At 51.2% G+C, this 13847-nt stretch overlaps 5 protein-coding genes across 5 annotated transcripts; 3 read left to right on the top strand and 2 right to left on the bottom strand.

Moving 5' to 3' along the window:
- Window positions 1-626: 626 nt before the first annotated feature.
- Window positions 627-836, top strand: N7539_009173 (uncharacterized protein; the record flags this gene model as incomplete). Its single annotated transcript, XM_056938768.1, has 1 exon — window positions 627-836. The coding sequence occupies one exon, from the start codon at window positions 627-629 to the stop codon at window positions 834-836; it is 210 nt and encodes a 69-aa protein (XP_056786145.1).
- Window positions 837-1034: 198 nt separating this feature from the next.
- On the bottom strand, window positions 1035-5839 carry N7539_009172 (mediator of RNA polymerase II transcription subunit 12; the record flags this gene model as incomplete). The annotated part of the gene is made up of 2 exons (XM_056938767.1): window positions 1035-5167; window positions 5245-5839. 2 exons carry the CDS (start codon window positions 5837-5839, stop codon window positions 1035-1037), a joined length of 4728 nt encoding a protein of 1575 aa, XP_056786144.1.
- A 2620-nt stretch (window positions 5840-8459) lies between these two features.
- Window positions 8460-9319, top strand: N7539_009171 (uncharacterized protein; the record flags this gene model as incomplete). The annotated part of the gene is made up of 7 exons (XM_056938766.1): window positions 8460-8496; window positions 8582-8632; window positions 8728-8759; window positions 8827-8843; window positions 8982-9079; window positions 9152-9168; window positions 9239-9319. 7 exons carry the CDS (start codon window positions 8460-8462, stop codon window positions 9317-9319), a joined length of 333 nt encoding a protein of 110 aa, XP_056786143.1.
- Window positions 9320-10004: 685 nt separating this feature from the next.
- On the top strand, window positions 10005-11086 carry N7539_009170 (translation initiation factor eIF1; the record flags this gene model as incomplete). The annotated part of the gene is made up of 5 exons (XM_056938765.1): window positions 10005-10209; window positions 10469-10543; window positions 10664-10756; window positions 10873-11006; window positions 11072-11086. 5 exons carry the CDS (start codon window positions 10005-10007, stop codon window positions 11084-11086), a joined length of 522 nt encoding a protein of 173 aa, XP_056786142.1.
- A 1286-nt stretch (window positions 11087-12372) lies between these two features.
- On the bottom strand, window positions 12373-13512 carry N7539_009169 (uncharacterized protein; the record flags this gene model as incomplete). The annotated part of the gene is made up of 4 exons (XM_056938764.1): window positions 12373-12621; window positions 12708-12855; window positions 12914-13032; window positions 13102-13512. Coding segments are annotated over 4 exons (927 nt in total), but the record flags the coding sequence as incomplete, so codon positions are not given.
- Between the last annotated feature and the right edge of the window lie 335 nt (window positions 13513-13847).

Below are 13847 nucleotides of genomic sequence, written 5' to 3'. Positions count from 1 at the left end.
AAGTCACAAACTCTTAGCTACTCAGAATGTCAGACAGACAGCAGGCAGTAGGCAGACTAGCAAAATGCGACTTTATTATTATTTGAATTTCCCAGTAGCCTGATGAAGCTATTTCGATTGTGTAGGAGTACGTGAGAGTAGGAATGTGGTGTGAAGAAGTTGAGCCAGGTTTGACTTTTTTGGGGGTATGAAGGTCGAGGATTTTTGTGCTGAGTGACTGGTGACCTTCAAGTATACAGCACAAAGTATTCATACCAAGTAGAGACATGGCCATGTTTACGGGTACAGGGAAGTAAGTGTCATGGTAATCTCTTTGCACTGACATATGGCGCATGACTGCCTAAGGTATATGGGTGACTGGCGGAGATTGGTCGCATTCCTGTGGATACAGATTCCAATTTCCACATAACGCAAAAGATACAGGATTCAAGGCATGGGTAAAGATGAGGTCGGCTTGCAAGAGAATTTCTACATAGGCCCCGATTCAGAGCTTAGGTTGAAGAATTTTGATGCCTAGAACCAGGATTTAAAGGATGGAAATGGTTCTCAATCGTCCAAAGAACTCAAGATTTCTTCTATGCTCTTCCTATCGCCAATATATGCCAAAGACTTTATAGTCAACGCCGATGCAAGGAGACAGGGAGAAGAAGCACATGGTGATGGTGATGGTGATGATGAATGACGGGAATAATGGTAAGAGTGGCTATAAGAAGGCGGCTGAACAACGCGCGAGTGTGGAAGTGGGTATCGTATATGAATATGCTCCGGGCCACGACAAGTGCGACCCTCTTCGAAGGGCCATGGGCGCGGAGAAGAATAGTGGATATGATGTGTGAGGAGGAAAGTGAAAATTTGATAGGGCTGAGATCGTTGAGACGAGGGGAGCGGGGTGAGAGAAGCGGTTGTTGAGAATTAACCCACAAGAAGACCTAATTCCTGGGGCAGTCGCCAGACACAACAGGTGAATCCTACTTGTTGAATGTCGAGACCGCAAGAAGGGAGACAAATGGCTCCGAATATATATCGAGATGGGATCACACACGCACACGTCGTGCGTCAAAATATCCCAGGTTCACCGCAGTGTCGTTTATACCAACAAAGGGAGCAGCATCCTCGAGTAACTCCCAAGGTCGGATGGGGTATGGTCCAATTACACGCCCGCGATGCTCATAGCGTAGCCGGTTTATGACCCACCCCGGGTTTTCGGATGGTCCCGCATTCGTGCTAGTGGGAAGTGCACTTTGAGTTGCTTCACGCACGGTAGTAGCGTTGGGAGGAAGTGGTGTAGGCGTTGAGGCAGAGCCCATGGGAGACTGGACAGATGTGGACTGGAGCGCAGCGGACACGTTCAGGTCGGACGAGGGTCCCAACAAGTAGACAAAACGTTGATCGGTCAGGAGAGGCGCAAAGGGGGGACATTTCTCTTTCAGTATCCTTGCGCACTGGTGGCGAGCCTCATCAGGGAAGACATCAATCAAGATCGCTGCCAGATCCAAAGCGTGGGTCTGCAAAGGAACATCAGAGCACGATTGACTTTCGTCATGAACCGCTGGTATGCGAGAGGGTTCTGGTCCGGAAAGGTTGTCCGACAAATTGATGTTCGACAGGCGAGAAAGAGCAATCGAGAAGATCAAGACCAGCAAACGAGACTGTTCTTGCGAAAAGCCGGTCTTAGCAGTGACATGTGCTTGAGTAAAAGAGGTCCGGTGAAGAGCAACTAATCTCAACAACGCCAAGCACCAAAAGATCAGTATACGATGCATATCTCGGTATCCGTCGTCAGTGCCTGGGGCGCGGTGGTTTTCAAGTTGGCTGTTCTGAACCATAACCATCCTTTGCAGGAGACTTTCCAGTTTCTCAACGATGAGAGGTGCGATTGTGGGCACACCAGATTCCGGAATACTATACGCAAGTTGCTCGATGATTGATAGGTATAGCTTTGCGGCGTCCAAGTTCCCCATGCCTTCGGAAATTACGGACTCTTCCAAAAGTGGGGTGGCAAGAAACTCTTTCTCGGCCCGTTCACGGATCTGACGCACAGAGTCAGAGCTCATCATAGCGACAAGATCGGTCCATTGAGACTTGTGCGCCCCGACGCCTGCAACCACGGTCCGAAACACGGCATCAACTAGCTTGCTCCGATTCTCGAGGTTTGTTTGTGCCTGGAAAATCATTCGAAGTTTAAGCCGGCAGAGCGGAAGCGAAAATTCATCGGCCCCGAGAGCAAGGTTTTCGACCTCGGCAATGACTGTGTGAGGTCCATTCATTGTTTCCGCCCCAAGAAGAATATCGAGGGCTTCTCTGACGACGGATGAGAAAGTAGCGGGCTGATTTTGAATTCGCTCCGAACAGTAATGGCTCGAGTGCACAGGCTTACGCGTTAGCAACTCCACCAACAGCCTGGCCATCGTGTTCTCTAAGTTGTCAAATTTGGCAATCAAAGCTCCGTCGACGCTATTTAGAGAGGCCGCAGCATCTTGTATGGATGAGAGAATGGTGTCCGTGTTATCAGAGATGAATTGCTGTCGGGCCATATTGAAACGATAGGATACGAGGTCAAGGGACAGCGCGTCCTGGTCGCCGGTCATCAAAAGTTGGATCAGCTCGGCGGGTAGAATCGCAGCATTTGGGATGGAGCCAGGGGAGGCAGACAGCCTCTTTGCAAGACACCAGAATGATCGAATGGTCACACACCCGACGCCGATCAACGAAGGCAAGATACGCATCAAATTCGAACGGTCAGGAGATTTCATATGCATGCACACCCATCGGGCAAGCGTCACATCAAAATGCTTCGGGTGGAAAGATCGCAATTGCACCAGATATCTGCAGGTGTCGTTCATTGACAGGCTCGAATTGTCATCACCACCCTCCAGGTGTTTTGTCAAAGAACGAAATACCGCATCCATGGTCGGTTCATCAATCACGTTGCCAAGATGCAAGAGCTGGTCGAGCTTCTCCCTCAGTAGGGGATCTGCGTCAGCAAGACTATCTGGAATGTGATCTGAGATTGGCGAACAAGCAGCCACAACAGACCTGTTCTCCAGACGCGAGAGATCTTGACGGAGGATTGCAACGATATGACCTTCATTGGGCATACGGAGGCTAAGCTCGATGAGTGAGAAGATAACATCAAGGCTCGGAACGTTATTTCTTTTGATGTTAGAATAAGCACCGACGAGTTTCCGGAAAAGGTCCGTTGTGGCTCCTATCACAGACAACGCATCAAAATGAAAGTTAATGGTATCGGCAATGGAAGCAAGGACGATGACATTATCCGAACTGGATGCCACGTTCAGCACATCCGCCAGAATGGAGATGTCTCCAAACTCCTCCAGTACGCCCCGTACCGTTGAGAATTCTTCAGGCGTAAGGGCGCAAATTTCGCTGGAAAAAGTAGGTAATGACGCTTGCTGCATCAATGAGCTGGTACGAGTGTAGTCGACGACAGAACGTCGAAGCCACTGTGTGACTTCTGCTTTGACGGCCCATGAGCGACTTGTTGGCAGCGAGGGGAGGGAAGCGTTAAATGCTAGCGTCGAGTCGAAGAGTTCCGGAAGCCGAAGCGTGATTGAAGTCTTGATTTCCTCGATCATCTGGACCTCCTCTGCTGTGGAATATCCAGTCCGCGCCATGAGAGTTTTCCGTAGGTTGCCGACGTGTTCCGGGAGGCGGCAAGTCGGTAATTGCGTGATGAGCTCAATGTCACCCGCCATTCTGGAGATCGAGGGAACGTTGTCATCGAGTTGGCGGCTTGATGCTCCCTTGGCCATTAGCCATTGAAGATAGCGACCGACCGAAAACGTTTGGGATCTCACGAGCTCAGAGATGGTATGGTAAATATTCTCCAAATTCAAGTTCTTGCCAGTCCCTGTAGTTGCGAGGAAGGTCAAGATGTGTTGGTCTACATCCACGCCGCATGCCTTCCATCGGCGCAGAAGACGGACTCCTACGTAGACACGGGAGATACCGTGTCGGAAGGGAGTTGCAAGCCACTCGAGCAACTTCGACACGAGAGCGACTCCGTCATCAAGCGCATCGAGGCAGGCAGCTGATGCGGCGAGAGCATCGTGAGCGGTATGAACGGAATCGAAAAGGTGTATGACGCGCTGATGGGATGAGGGCTGGGTTGACAGTTGGGAACTTTGAGGTCTTTGCACCCGTAAATTCCGTGTTGCGACGGTGCGAAGAAGCGCGCAATCGACTTTCTTCGACAGGTCTAGACACTGTCGAACGTGGTTGTTATACACTGGCCATGCATTAGGAAGAATCATCGAAGACGTATGTTCGTGAACGATCTTCCTGACAAAGCGAGATAGACGGTCTAGGAGGGGACGTAAAGCATCGACTTCAGCGGCCGTCGTCTGGCGGAGCTTCTCCAGGAGGATCTCGGCCAGACGCCTGGCTCGCCGCCTAAATCGCATGATGTTGTCCCAATACATTCCTAGCATCAGCAACCAGATGGGGACAGTTGCCAACGGCGCAGCTCCAAAGGATGCTAAAAACCAGTCCAGAAATTGTTCATGGTCCAGCAAGTTTTCATAGAACAGACGCGCACACAAGCCTACTGCGTAAGTCATTTTGGTTTTCCAATCAGTGGATTTGGGCGCGGTGAAGACACCTTCCACGAATTGTTGCACATTGGTCGTCCATTCACGAACCCACTTGACCTCAAGACCCGTGGCCAAAGCACCACTTGTACCCTTTCGTTTGAAGGCGCGAATCTCGTTCGCGCCCACACACTTTGCTAGCCAGACTGCACGAGCAATGGGTATCCATTTGCCAAGGCATTGGTCCAGCAATACCTTGCCACGAATACCATGAGGAATCGTTCGGCTGAGTCGGCGAAGGGGTACGGCGGAGTTGGCTAAATCACGTAGCCAGGCCTCGCGCTTGTTATCAGTAAGCGTGACTCGAGGCGGTGGTTTGAAGGTTGATGGGGTATGCACAGTGCTGTGATTCTGGCGCTTCTCCAGGGCTGCAGTGAAGACCGTGGAAAGCATCTGTAACCCCGTCCGGTGCTTGAGCTGAGCATAGAGTGCGGGGCGAGCGGTGTTGGACTCATTTTGAGATACTTGCGTCCGATCGTAGTAGCCGGATTTTGCCGTTTGCTCATTTAGTATATCTTCCGGGTGATTGCCCGTCCACGGTGCAAACCCGGCAACCTCTGTTCAGATTCGTTAGCTATAATATATACTCGACACGAGTGGATATTGCCAGCAGAATTAACAAGGGAGCGCTTACTGTCGCCCTTTAGAATCGGAGCCGTAGAAGGTGTTTCGATTCGATAAGGCGTGGTCGATACGTTCTTGACGGGTGGAGGGTCACAGAGACCCGAGTCTGTGTCTGGCAGGCGAATCGATGTGATACTTGTCCATGGCTGCGCAGGGAATGGAGGAGGAGATGATGGCTTCGACCCCGAAGCATTATCCCCTCGAGCGTCATGGCCAGGGATCTCTGAGATGACAGATTGAAACGACCAAGCAGGCCTTCCTCGCCATGAGAGCTGCGGCCGTGAGCCTGTGCCGGTGGGTGTGCTTCGAGGCTCTGTACTCGACATGGCCGAGCCACCATCGCTCAGGTTGGAGGTGCCGGAAAGGTCCAGTCTCGGCCTTTTCAAGGGTGGTGCCCGATCATGGGAACCCGTACTCCCAGCTTCGATGGTAGGTGTAGGGCGGGCCGCCGGTTGCGACTGCATGAGTCCCGCGGTCTGCTGCGCGGCGGTCGATGGTGAATCGAAGTGGCCAGCCGCTTGTGCCAGATCAAGCCGACCAGGTCCTCCATTGGGATCACGCATCGGATAGGCCCAGGAATGGCCGGCGGAAGAATGCGGAATCATCTCAGGTTCATGGCGTAAAGACTCGATGCGTATGGTATCATTGGAATAGTAAGGTTAGGGGAATATCTGGGCGGTTGAAGCGGTCGGGCATGGACCCGAGGATGTGTATATGCAATGTTTATAAGTCTGGGGTTCACGATCAGTCTCTTTCCGCTAAGATTGGGTCTGTTGCCGGCGCGAGTGACGAATATCGCAGATTTGAGGCCGAAATGGATCACTCGTAGTTGTCGGGAGGAGATCGGCATCCAGAGGGAGCTAAAGAGCGTAATCGGGGGGGGGGGGGGGAAGGCAACCTACCAACGGGTATATAGAGAGATTCGGCGGAGTGTGAATCAATGGCGATCAGGAGATAGGGATCGGATTATCGAGTGGACTTCCAAGAAGAATAGGACACTAGAATAGAGCAACCGGTGTCGAGGAGACCGGACTATGCGGAAAGAAGGCAAGTGCGTTATCGGGGCCAAGTGTTTAGGGGATGGAAGAGAGCGAGATAACGTGCGGTTGCAACTTGCCAGTCACGAGTCCGCCAGTCTCCGTCTCCGACAGTCCGGAGTTGCGGCGGTCGCCCTCCCCCAGTCCGTCACTCCGTCCACTTGGCGTACCATTTATGGCATTGACTCCATTGAGTATTTACTGTACCATACGAGCTTCACTGGTAATTCACATACATTCATTACTTGTTTGATATCCCTCGTCTAGAATTATTATGCAATTTCACTGCCTAGTGCCCACAGTACTCGATCATAACTTCGCACGTCTGGTCGGGGTTCCAACTTCCAAGGTCTCCAGCACACCCCTGGAATGCTTTGTAGTTTGTAGTTGTACAGTCATCTTTGTCCGCCATGCTGCCGTAAGTACCGTCGCACGATCGCGAGGATCCACCTCGGGATTTCCGGGCGGAAGGCAGTAGGACAGTAAGACAGTAGGACTAGTAGGCACTGGAGTCGATAAATTTGTATCCTGCAGGCTGGGATGGTAGTCCCCCGAATGCATGATAATCATACTAATAAGGATTACACAAAGATCTGTGGTTTCAGGAAGATATAAGGGTGTGAGTCGATCGTATCGTCCGGTAATTCATAGTGTGAGATCCATATAGAGGCTTCATTAGAACAAAAGGCCTATATTTGCTTCTGCTCCAGAATGCTCCCGATGTGGAACACTAAACATCATTAGGCGAATGCTTCTCCAATAATGCATGATGTGCCCGTGACGGGCTGCTATTGACACCACGGACAATCAAGCGTAACGTAATGTCCGTGCTAATGTGACGTATCCTATCTTTTCAATCACTCAACGACAGTCATACGGTGTCTGGCGCAAGGCGTGTCCGATTGTGTATAGGTACAATATGTATGATAAAGTGCATATCCGACCGAATGTCATAAGTAATCAAAGTCGGTCATTCGGATTTGCTAAGAGTAAGCGCACAGTGAATGGTATCGGCATGACCGTCAGACTGTCAGTCACCGGAGCAGGTATGAGCCTGTGAGGAATGGATTGCTTATAAATAGGGTTATCAAGGCGTATTCACCACTTCCTTTGGAACTATCATATCCCCGCGAGGTCCACGGAGCTCCTCTTTACCTCTTTGGGGAAGACTCTCCGCGTCGTACGGCGTAGGGTCCGCTATCAAAGGAATCTACATCCGAGCACTTCCACCGTACTCAAAAGATGTTCCAGGCGTCTCTGACTACCATGTCTGTCTAGCTCATACTGTGAGCTTGGATACGTAGATACGGTCCATATGGTTACGATCGGCCTCGGCAATGCTCTCCTGGGCACCGCCGAAGAAGATATCCAGCCTTCTGGTTCTCTGCGATCAATGATACTATGGATTACACCTTTGTGCACACTTCAATGGAATCCCTGAGCTGTTGTCGCATGCAGGCGACCGTGTAGGCCTGGCCGCCACACCTCGCACTCAAGAGGGACAATCACAAAACGTGTCTATACCGAACGAATTTGACAGGCCCCAAGACGAGATCAAAGAAGTCGATAGATCAAGTCTGGTGGCTTCAAGGGTCCGAGGCCACACGCCTACACTAGTAGTACACTACTGAGTACTGAGTCCACTGGCCCAGTACTGCACCTGTGACCTGACCCCTGTGGCACTGTCCGTAAGAGAAGTCGAAATACTCCTAGTACTGCATCAGTGCATAGTGCATACACATAACTTGCATGTCCAGATTGCCAATAGTAAACGAGGAGGCGAGATCAATGATGGGTCCTTGCCCGCCATGGAATAAAGAGCGCCTGCTGCCTTAGCGGGACAGCCTCAACGTTGTGACTTGCGTGAATCCGCGACCTGCATTGCATTGATGGCCCGCTTGATATCCTTAAACTGGCCACCTCAATCGAGTCCAGCGCACACCGAAACTCGCACGGAATCTCGAGTCGTTCTGTAGATCGGGGCGAGCCGGGTAGACGGATGATCAGGTCATGCAATCGTACCCCAGGTGATGGCCCCGCATTTTCCATCTCTCAGCTTCCCCGAATGGGTTGAGTCTAGCCCCAAGCGGGTAACTATCTTGGCAATCGGTCGGCTGCCGCTTCAGAACTTCACCTTCTCCCATACACGCGCCCTCCGATTCTCGTCATTATTCCAACATTCAAAGCCATGGCGTCAAACAAGGACATGCGACGAGCGGATCTTGGTAGGTGTTCTTCGATGAACGAGCGGCGTGGAGGTCGAAGCTTTGCCATGGAAGGTTGTCCAGCTAACCTGAGACGACGCCGCAGCCATCCCCTATGTCGATCCCCCCAAGAGCGCCAACGATGCCGACATGTCCAGTACGCAGCCCCGCCGCGTTCCCTTCCAAACGATGATGGCCTCATAATTCGACAACAATGCGCAGTCAGAGGGTTCTGACGATGATTTCCGTTAGGTACCATGTCGAGCACATTGCCAATGGCAGCGGTATGTACCACGCGTTTGTTCATGACCATTTGTGGCAGGACGCTTGCTAACACGCGGTCATATTCAGATGTTTATGCGCAACAGGTGAGCCGCAGAGTACTCGACCATTTTCAGAATAAACGACTTCTTATCTCATGCGCTCGTGATATAGAATGGTCGGCTGGTAGGACTGACCTCCTCAATTGGCGCCGCCGTTCGCGTCCGCTGACGAGGCCTGCACAGGGTATCTTTCGTCTTCTCACTTCAGACCTGGCTCGGCGAGTCACCCGAGCAGAAGAAGACCGCCGCGACCCCCGCATATATGTCGGTGGCCATGTCCTGTATGTACTGAAACCGATCACCGATACCTTGTTGCACTTGAAGCAATGCTGATCATGACAACTCTCTTATAGTGATGGCGCTCGTTGTTGTACGTGGTCACAATTTAGTCCTACTCGACTTCACGCAGAGAAAAAACGTTGCTCATGACTCCTTGACAGACCTATTTCCCCTTGTTCTTGCCTCCTCAAGCCGCCCAGGGCACCGCCGCCAGCCCTCCTGCTCCTTCGCCCTCGCCATAAACGATCTTTACCTCATGATACCTCTCTTCACTACAAGTATATCGAGGCTTCCGTCAGTGCGAGAATCCTGGCCCAGTGTTTTCGAGTCCACGCTCTCTGGTTCACCTACCGGAGATGGTTGGAGGAAGTATACGCCTACGCTGGCAGGGTCAACATACTTGAGTGAATTACAATGTAATACTAGCTTTGAACAATTCACGGGCCTTGAAGTTGCTCGTTGGATCTTCCTCATTCTAGGGATGTTTAATCTCCAAGTCTTTGCTCAAACACTCCCGATACATTGTTTTATTGAATAAGTCGAGCCGCTAAAGCTGCAATTTCTACTTGAAGTTCGAGACGAGCGTATGACCATACATTGATACGAATATCGTCTTCTCTTCTGATGAGTCTCCAACGTCGCAATTTTGGTCCTTATTGTCTCGCGAGCTAGAGTGCAACAACTAAGCATGTTAAGCGAACTAGGGCAGCAGTGCTTACTAGTGGTACTGGTAGTATGGCAGTAGTACCTCAGGACCAAGAACACTGCTCCTAAGCGGCAGGACGGCCGCTCAATGTTGCAGGTCCTCTGTACCCAAGCCTTTATGATCTAGGAACCGCTTGGGAGGTAGCCCGTAGGTAAGGTACCAGACCGTCTTAAGGGATCGCTTAGTCACACACCGCTTTCTTGTGCCCCACAAGGCTCAAAATGCCTTGCCCAGTCTTCCTTTCGATTCCTTCCCTGACCTACAACCAGCGCATCTCAAACTCTCCGCCGTCTACGACCGCCCTATTGCCTATCTTTTCAGAGATACTAAATCTCCTCTCTACGCTTTCAATCTCACAAGCCGCTTTTAAAGGCCCTTACCGACCAAAGGCCGAGTTTATGTCCATCGAAAACCTCAAGACCTTCGGTGAGTCGCCACTGCTCCCCCCACTTCCCCCCTGTGAGCGCGTGAGCACTCCCCGCCGGACGCTCCCATTACTGGCATCGCCATGGCCAAAGACGCTCTCAATGTCCAGAATACCTTCGCATGATCACCGTACTCTGGGACTATTGTGTCCTTGCATGGCGAGTTCGCCTTCGCTTGCGCCATGCGGTGTTTGAAATATAGAGGGGTAAGCATTCCAACGGCGGAACAAAGCTGACTCGCTCTCTTCGCCCCGCCACAGACCCCTTCGCCGAAGCCGACGAAGACACCGGCGAGACTAAACAGTCTCAGAACTACATCCATATACGCATTCAGCGTAGGTTTTCACCTTCCTCTCCTCACGTGCGCAGGAAATCTTGACGAAAATATTGCCGCCAAGACGAAAGCGCACTCGTTATCCAGGGGGGGGGGACCACATGCTAAAAACCTCATATAGAGCGCAATGGTCGTAAGACTCTGACTACTGTCCAGGGACTTCCCAAGAAGTTTGACCAGAAGAAGATCCTGAAGGTCATCAAGAAGAAGTTCGGTATGTCCTTTTTTTTATCTTCCTTTCGTTATCCGCTCTTGCCCGTTGACCACTGAGTCACCTCTCAACGTCGCTTAAATTGTATTGTTGAGGGATTGAAGCTAACATCCGACTAGCTTGCAATGGCACCATCGTCACCGACACCGAGATGGGTGAGGTGATTCAGCTTCAAGGAGATCAGCGTAAGGATGTTCAGGAATTCTTGACCGACAAGAAAGAAGGCCTCGAGCTGGATGCAAAGACCATTAAGGTATGTTGCGAACTTCCCAAAGCACTGGAAAATTGCAGCGCGTCTCGGCTGACACTTCGTCTCAGGTCCACGGGTTCTAATCCCCTATCCTGCCTCTGTTCCGGTCCCTTCTTCCCAGTCTACCTTGCCCTGTGTGCGGTGGGAAATGGAAGCACGCCATGTGTCCCCCTAACCGCTGGCCGTGCTTCAAGCCGGCCTTGTCCGTTGGTCCAGTTTCTTGCTTTCCGATCCTTCCAACCCACTTATGCCTGGCGTGTTAGACCTGGGCCCTGTCTAATTTGTGACTCGCTTTGTTCTCCCGGCCTTCTTTCCCCCCCTCTCTCTGGCGGGATTGATCGAGCATGATCATGGGGGTTCAAGCGTGTGCATTTTTGTTCAGAGTACCTTTCTCAAACCAGAAGAACGGGATTATGACGGAACGAGGCGTTGGTAGATACCCATTACTGCATAGACAGTCGATGCTTCTTGTTTTTTTGACACCGATATTATCAAGTCACTTGTCATCTCCAGTTGTGGTGTTTGTTTCCGATAACTTGACGTGACGAGCTTTCATTATTGCATTTCACTTTGCTCCAACAAACCCATATCTTTTATTGTAGATGCACCTCGATGAGACTGCCATCACTACGTATACAAGGGAATTTCGAACGTGCAGCACATGTCAACCTCTCACTGGATTGTGTATGTTCAACAGCTGTAAACCTGTACCGTATCAAACCGAGTCTTGATCTTGATCCTGTTCTTATCAAGTAGGTAGTTGCAATTCTAGGCAAACCCAGTCCATCCCGTAGACAGCTTAAATTATAGCTCACATATACCATACCTACGGTAGTGGTACCAGATTGTCATCGCTCACGATGGCTCTACGTTTAGTTCTACTAGGTACAAGCTAGCAGTTTGCCTGATATCCAACCCGATTCGACACACGACTCCCTGGGCTTGTTCTCGGCTTTAAATACCCTCACCGGACAAAGTTGACCTCGAATTCCAGAAGCAGACCAAATTCACATTCGAGCGCTCGACCAGGACTCAAAACTCAGGACCCAGGGAGGCTCTGACTATGAAGGGGAGTAGAAATGACCAATCTTGCGAAAGCGGTTCTGTCTAAAAAGGCGAAGAACATGGGTCATCATTCGATGGCCGTGCAGGCTGCACACTCCAGAGCAGGAGAGTCCATGGAAAGGCAACGATCAGCTTGACGAAAAGAGAAGATTTTATACCAGAAAGCGAAGGGGAATTTGATAGAATACCCTAGGCAACCCAAGAAGACGCCGAATACAGGGTAGATCAAGTGGCAAAGAAGAGAAGGAAAATGAGAGCACAAGATATGCAGATGCGAAAGGGGGGTATATCATGAACCCGAAGTTTACAACTCGCCAGTGGCTCGACCATCTGCGACGCGCATGCGCAAAAAGATGGTCACAGCCCAGTCCCAAAGTTTGCGAGTGATCACGAAGACAGGAACCTCGGGTTCGTTCTCCCGAGTAAGGTGCAATTGAAGAAGGAGCGAAGACATGCTGAGAAAACTGGCGGCGGAGACGACCAGTAAGGACGCTGCTGTTTCTCGTTTGATTTTGGCGTGGTTTTGTGTGGCATGGTAAACGAAAGTCAGAGTCTGGACCGAGACGAGGAGATAGGTTAGAGATATTGTCAAAAGAGGAATACGTGCAGCCCGCATAGAGGGCCAAGACTATGACGTACAGTGGTGATGGAAATCCAGGCGGGAAGAAGAAGCCGAGGATCGGACGATGCGCCAGACAAATAGAGAACCCATGATGTGATATATGCAATGAGGCCATTCGTTGTCAAAAGCCGGATCACGACAGCGGGCGGAGTGTAGTTCAAAAGCCTAACACGAGTGGAAGAGTGAAGGTTAGCTGAGAACCGGGTCACACACAAAAAATCACGACGGCTTCGCGAAGAGGAGAGCAGCGAAGACCCTTCGGTGTTGAGACTTGACAATCACGTACCATCGGGACATCATACAATCAGCGAAGAAATAAGAAAGGTAGGCGGATGCACAGCACTATCGGTCAAATCAATATTAGTCCAAGACCCAACGTAATTAAAGGAACGGGTCGAGCATCCTACATACCCACATGATAGCCAACGCAACTTCTGTGACTCGAAATCTTCTTTCAACGTCCCAATCCTGCCCGACACTCCCCACGATCGCAGCAGCCCAGCCCTCACGGCCCATTCCGGACTGAATGTGAAGCAGTTCAGCCAAGAAGGTGAAGGCGCATCGGAGTCCCCACCAGGCTGCGGGCAGCGTGCTTAGAGCCCGGCATACCAATAGTGGAATATGCCATCTGCGGTCGACTCCCAGAATGACTGCTACTCGCGGATGCAACGGCGAGGAAAGCGTTTGGCTGACATCGCTGCCGTGAGGGGTATGAGGAGGATCGGCGATTGGGGATGGAGGAGAATCAGCGGAAGCAATCGGTGTAGACGCCACCTTCTTGAGTATCCGGCCCTGGCCTGAGGGCGTGAAGGATGGGGAATGCTCTGGGACAGTAGGAATTGGCGTGCGACTCAAGTCTGGTGAACTCGATGTGTGTGCGGGCGGCGAATAAGGTGGTGGAGAGGCATTACGAAGAGGAGCCAGAGTTTAGACTTGATCGCGGCATATGCGACCGCCGCGCAAGATCGGGGAATATTGCTGTGACGGTGCTATATGATCAATTTCAGTCGGCGACTAGAGCGTTCAACTGGAATTAATGGCCAGATACTGTGAAGTTGAATTGGTGGAGTGGTTCAGGAGTCGAATTTCTGACGTGGGGCACACAAAAAGTCAATTGACCGGTGGAATTTGAGTGATTCGGATGATGCAACAAAAAA

This window comes from Penicillium diatomitis, assembly GCF_028827545.1.
Source record: "Penicillium diatomitis strain IBT 30728 chromosome Unknown utg000015l_segment0_segment0, whole genome shotgun sequence".
NCBI classification, from domain to species: Eukaryota; Fungi; Ascomycota; class Eurotiomycetes; order Eurotiales; family Aspergillaceae; genus Penicillium; species Penicillium diatomitis.
Note: the sequence above shows the minus strand (reverse complement) of the source record. Positions and strands in the feature narration are given on the sequence as shown.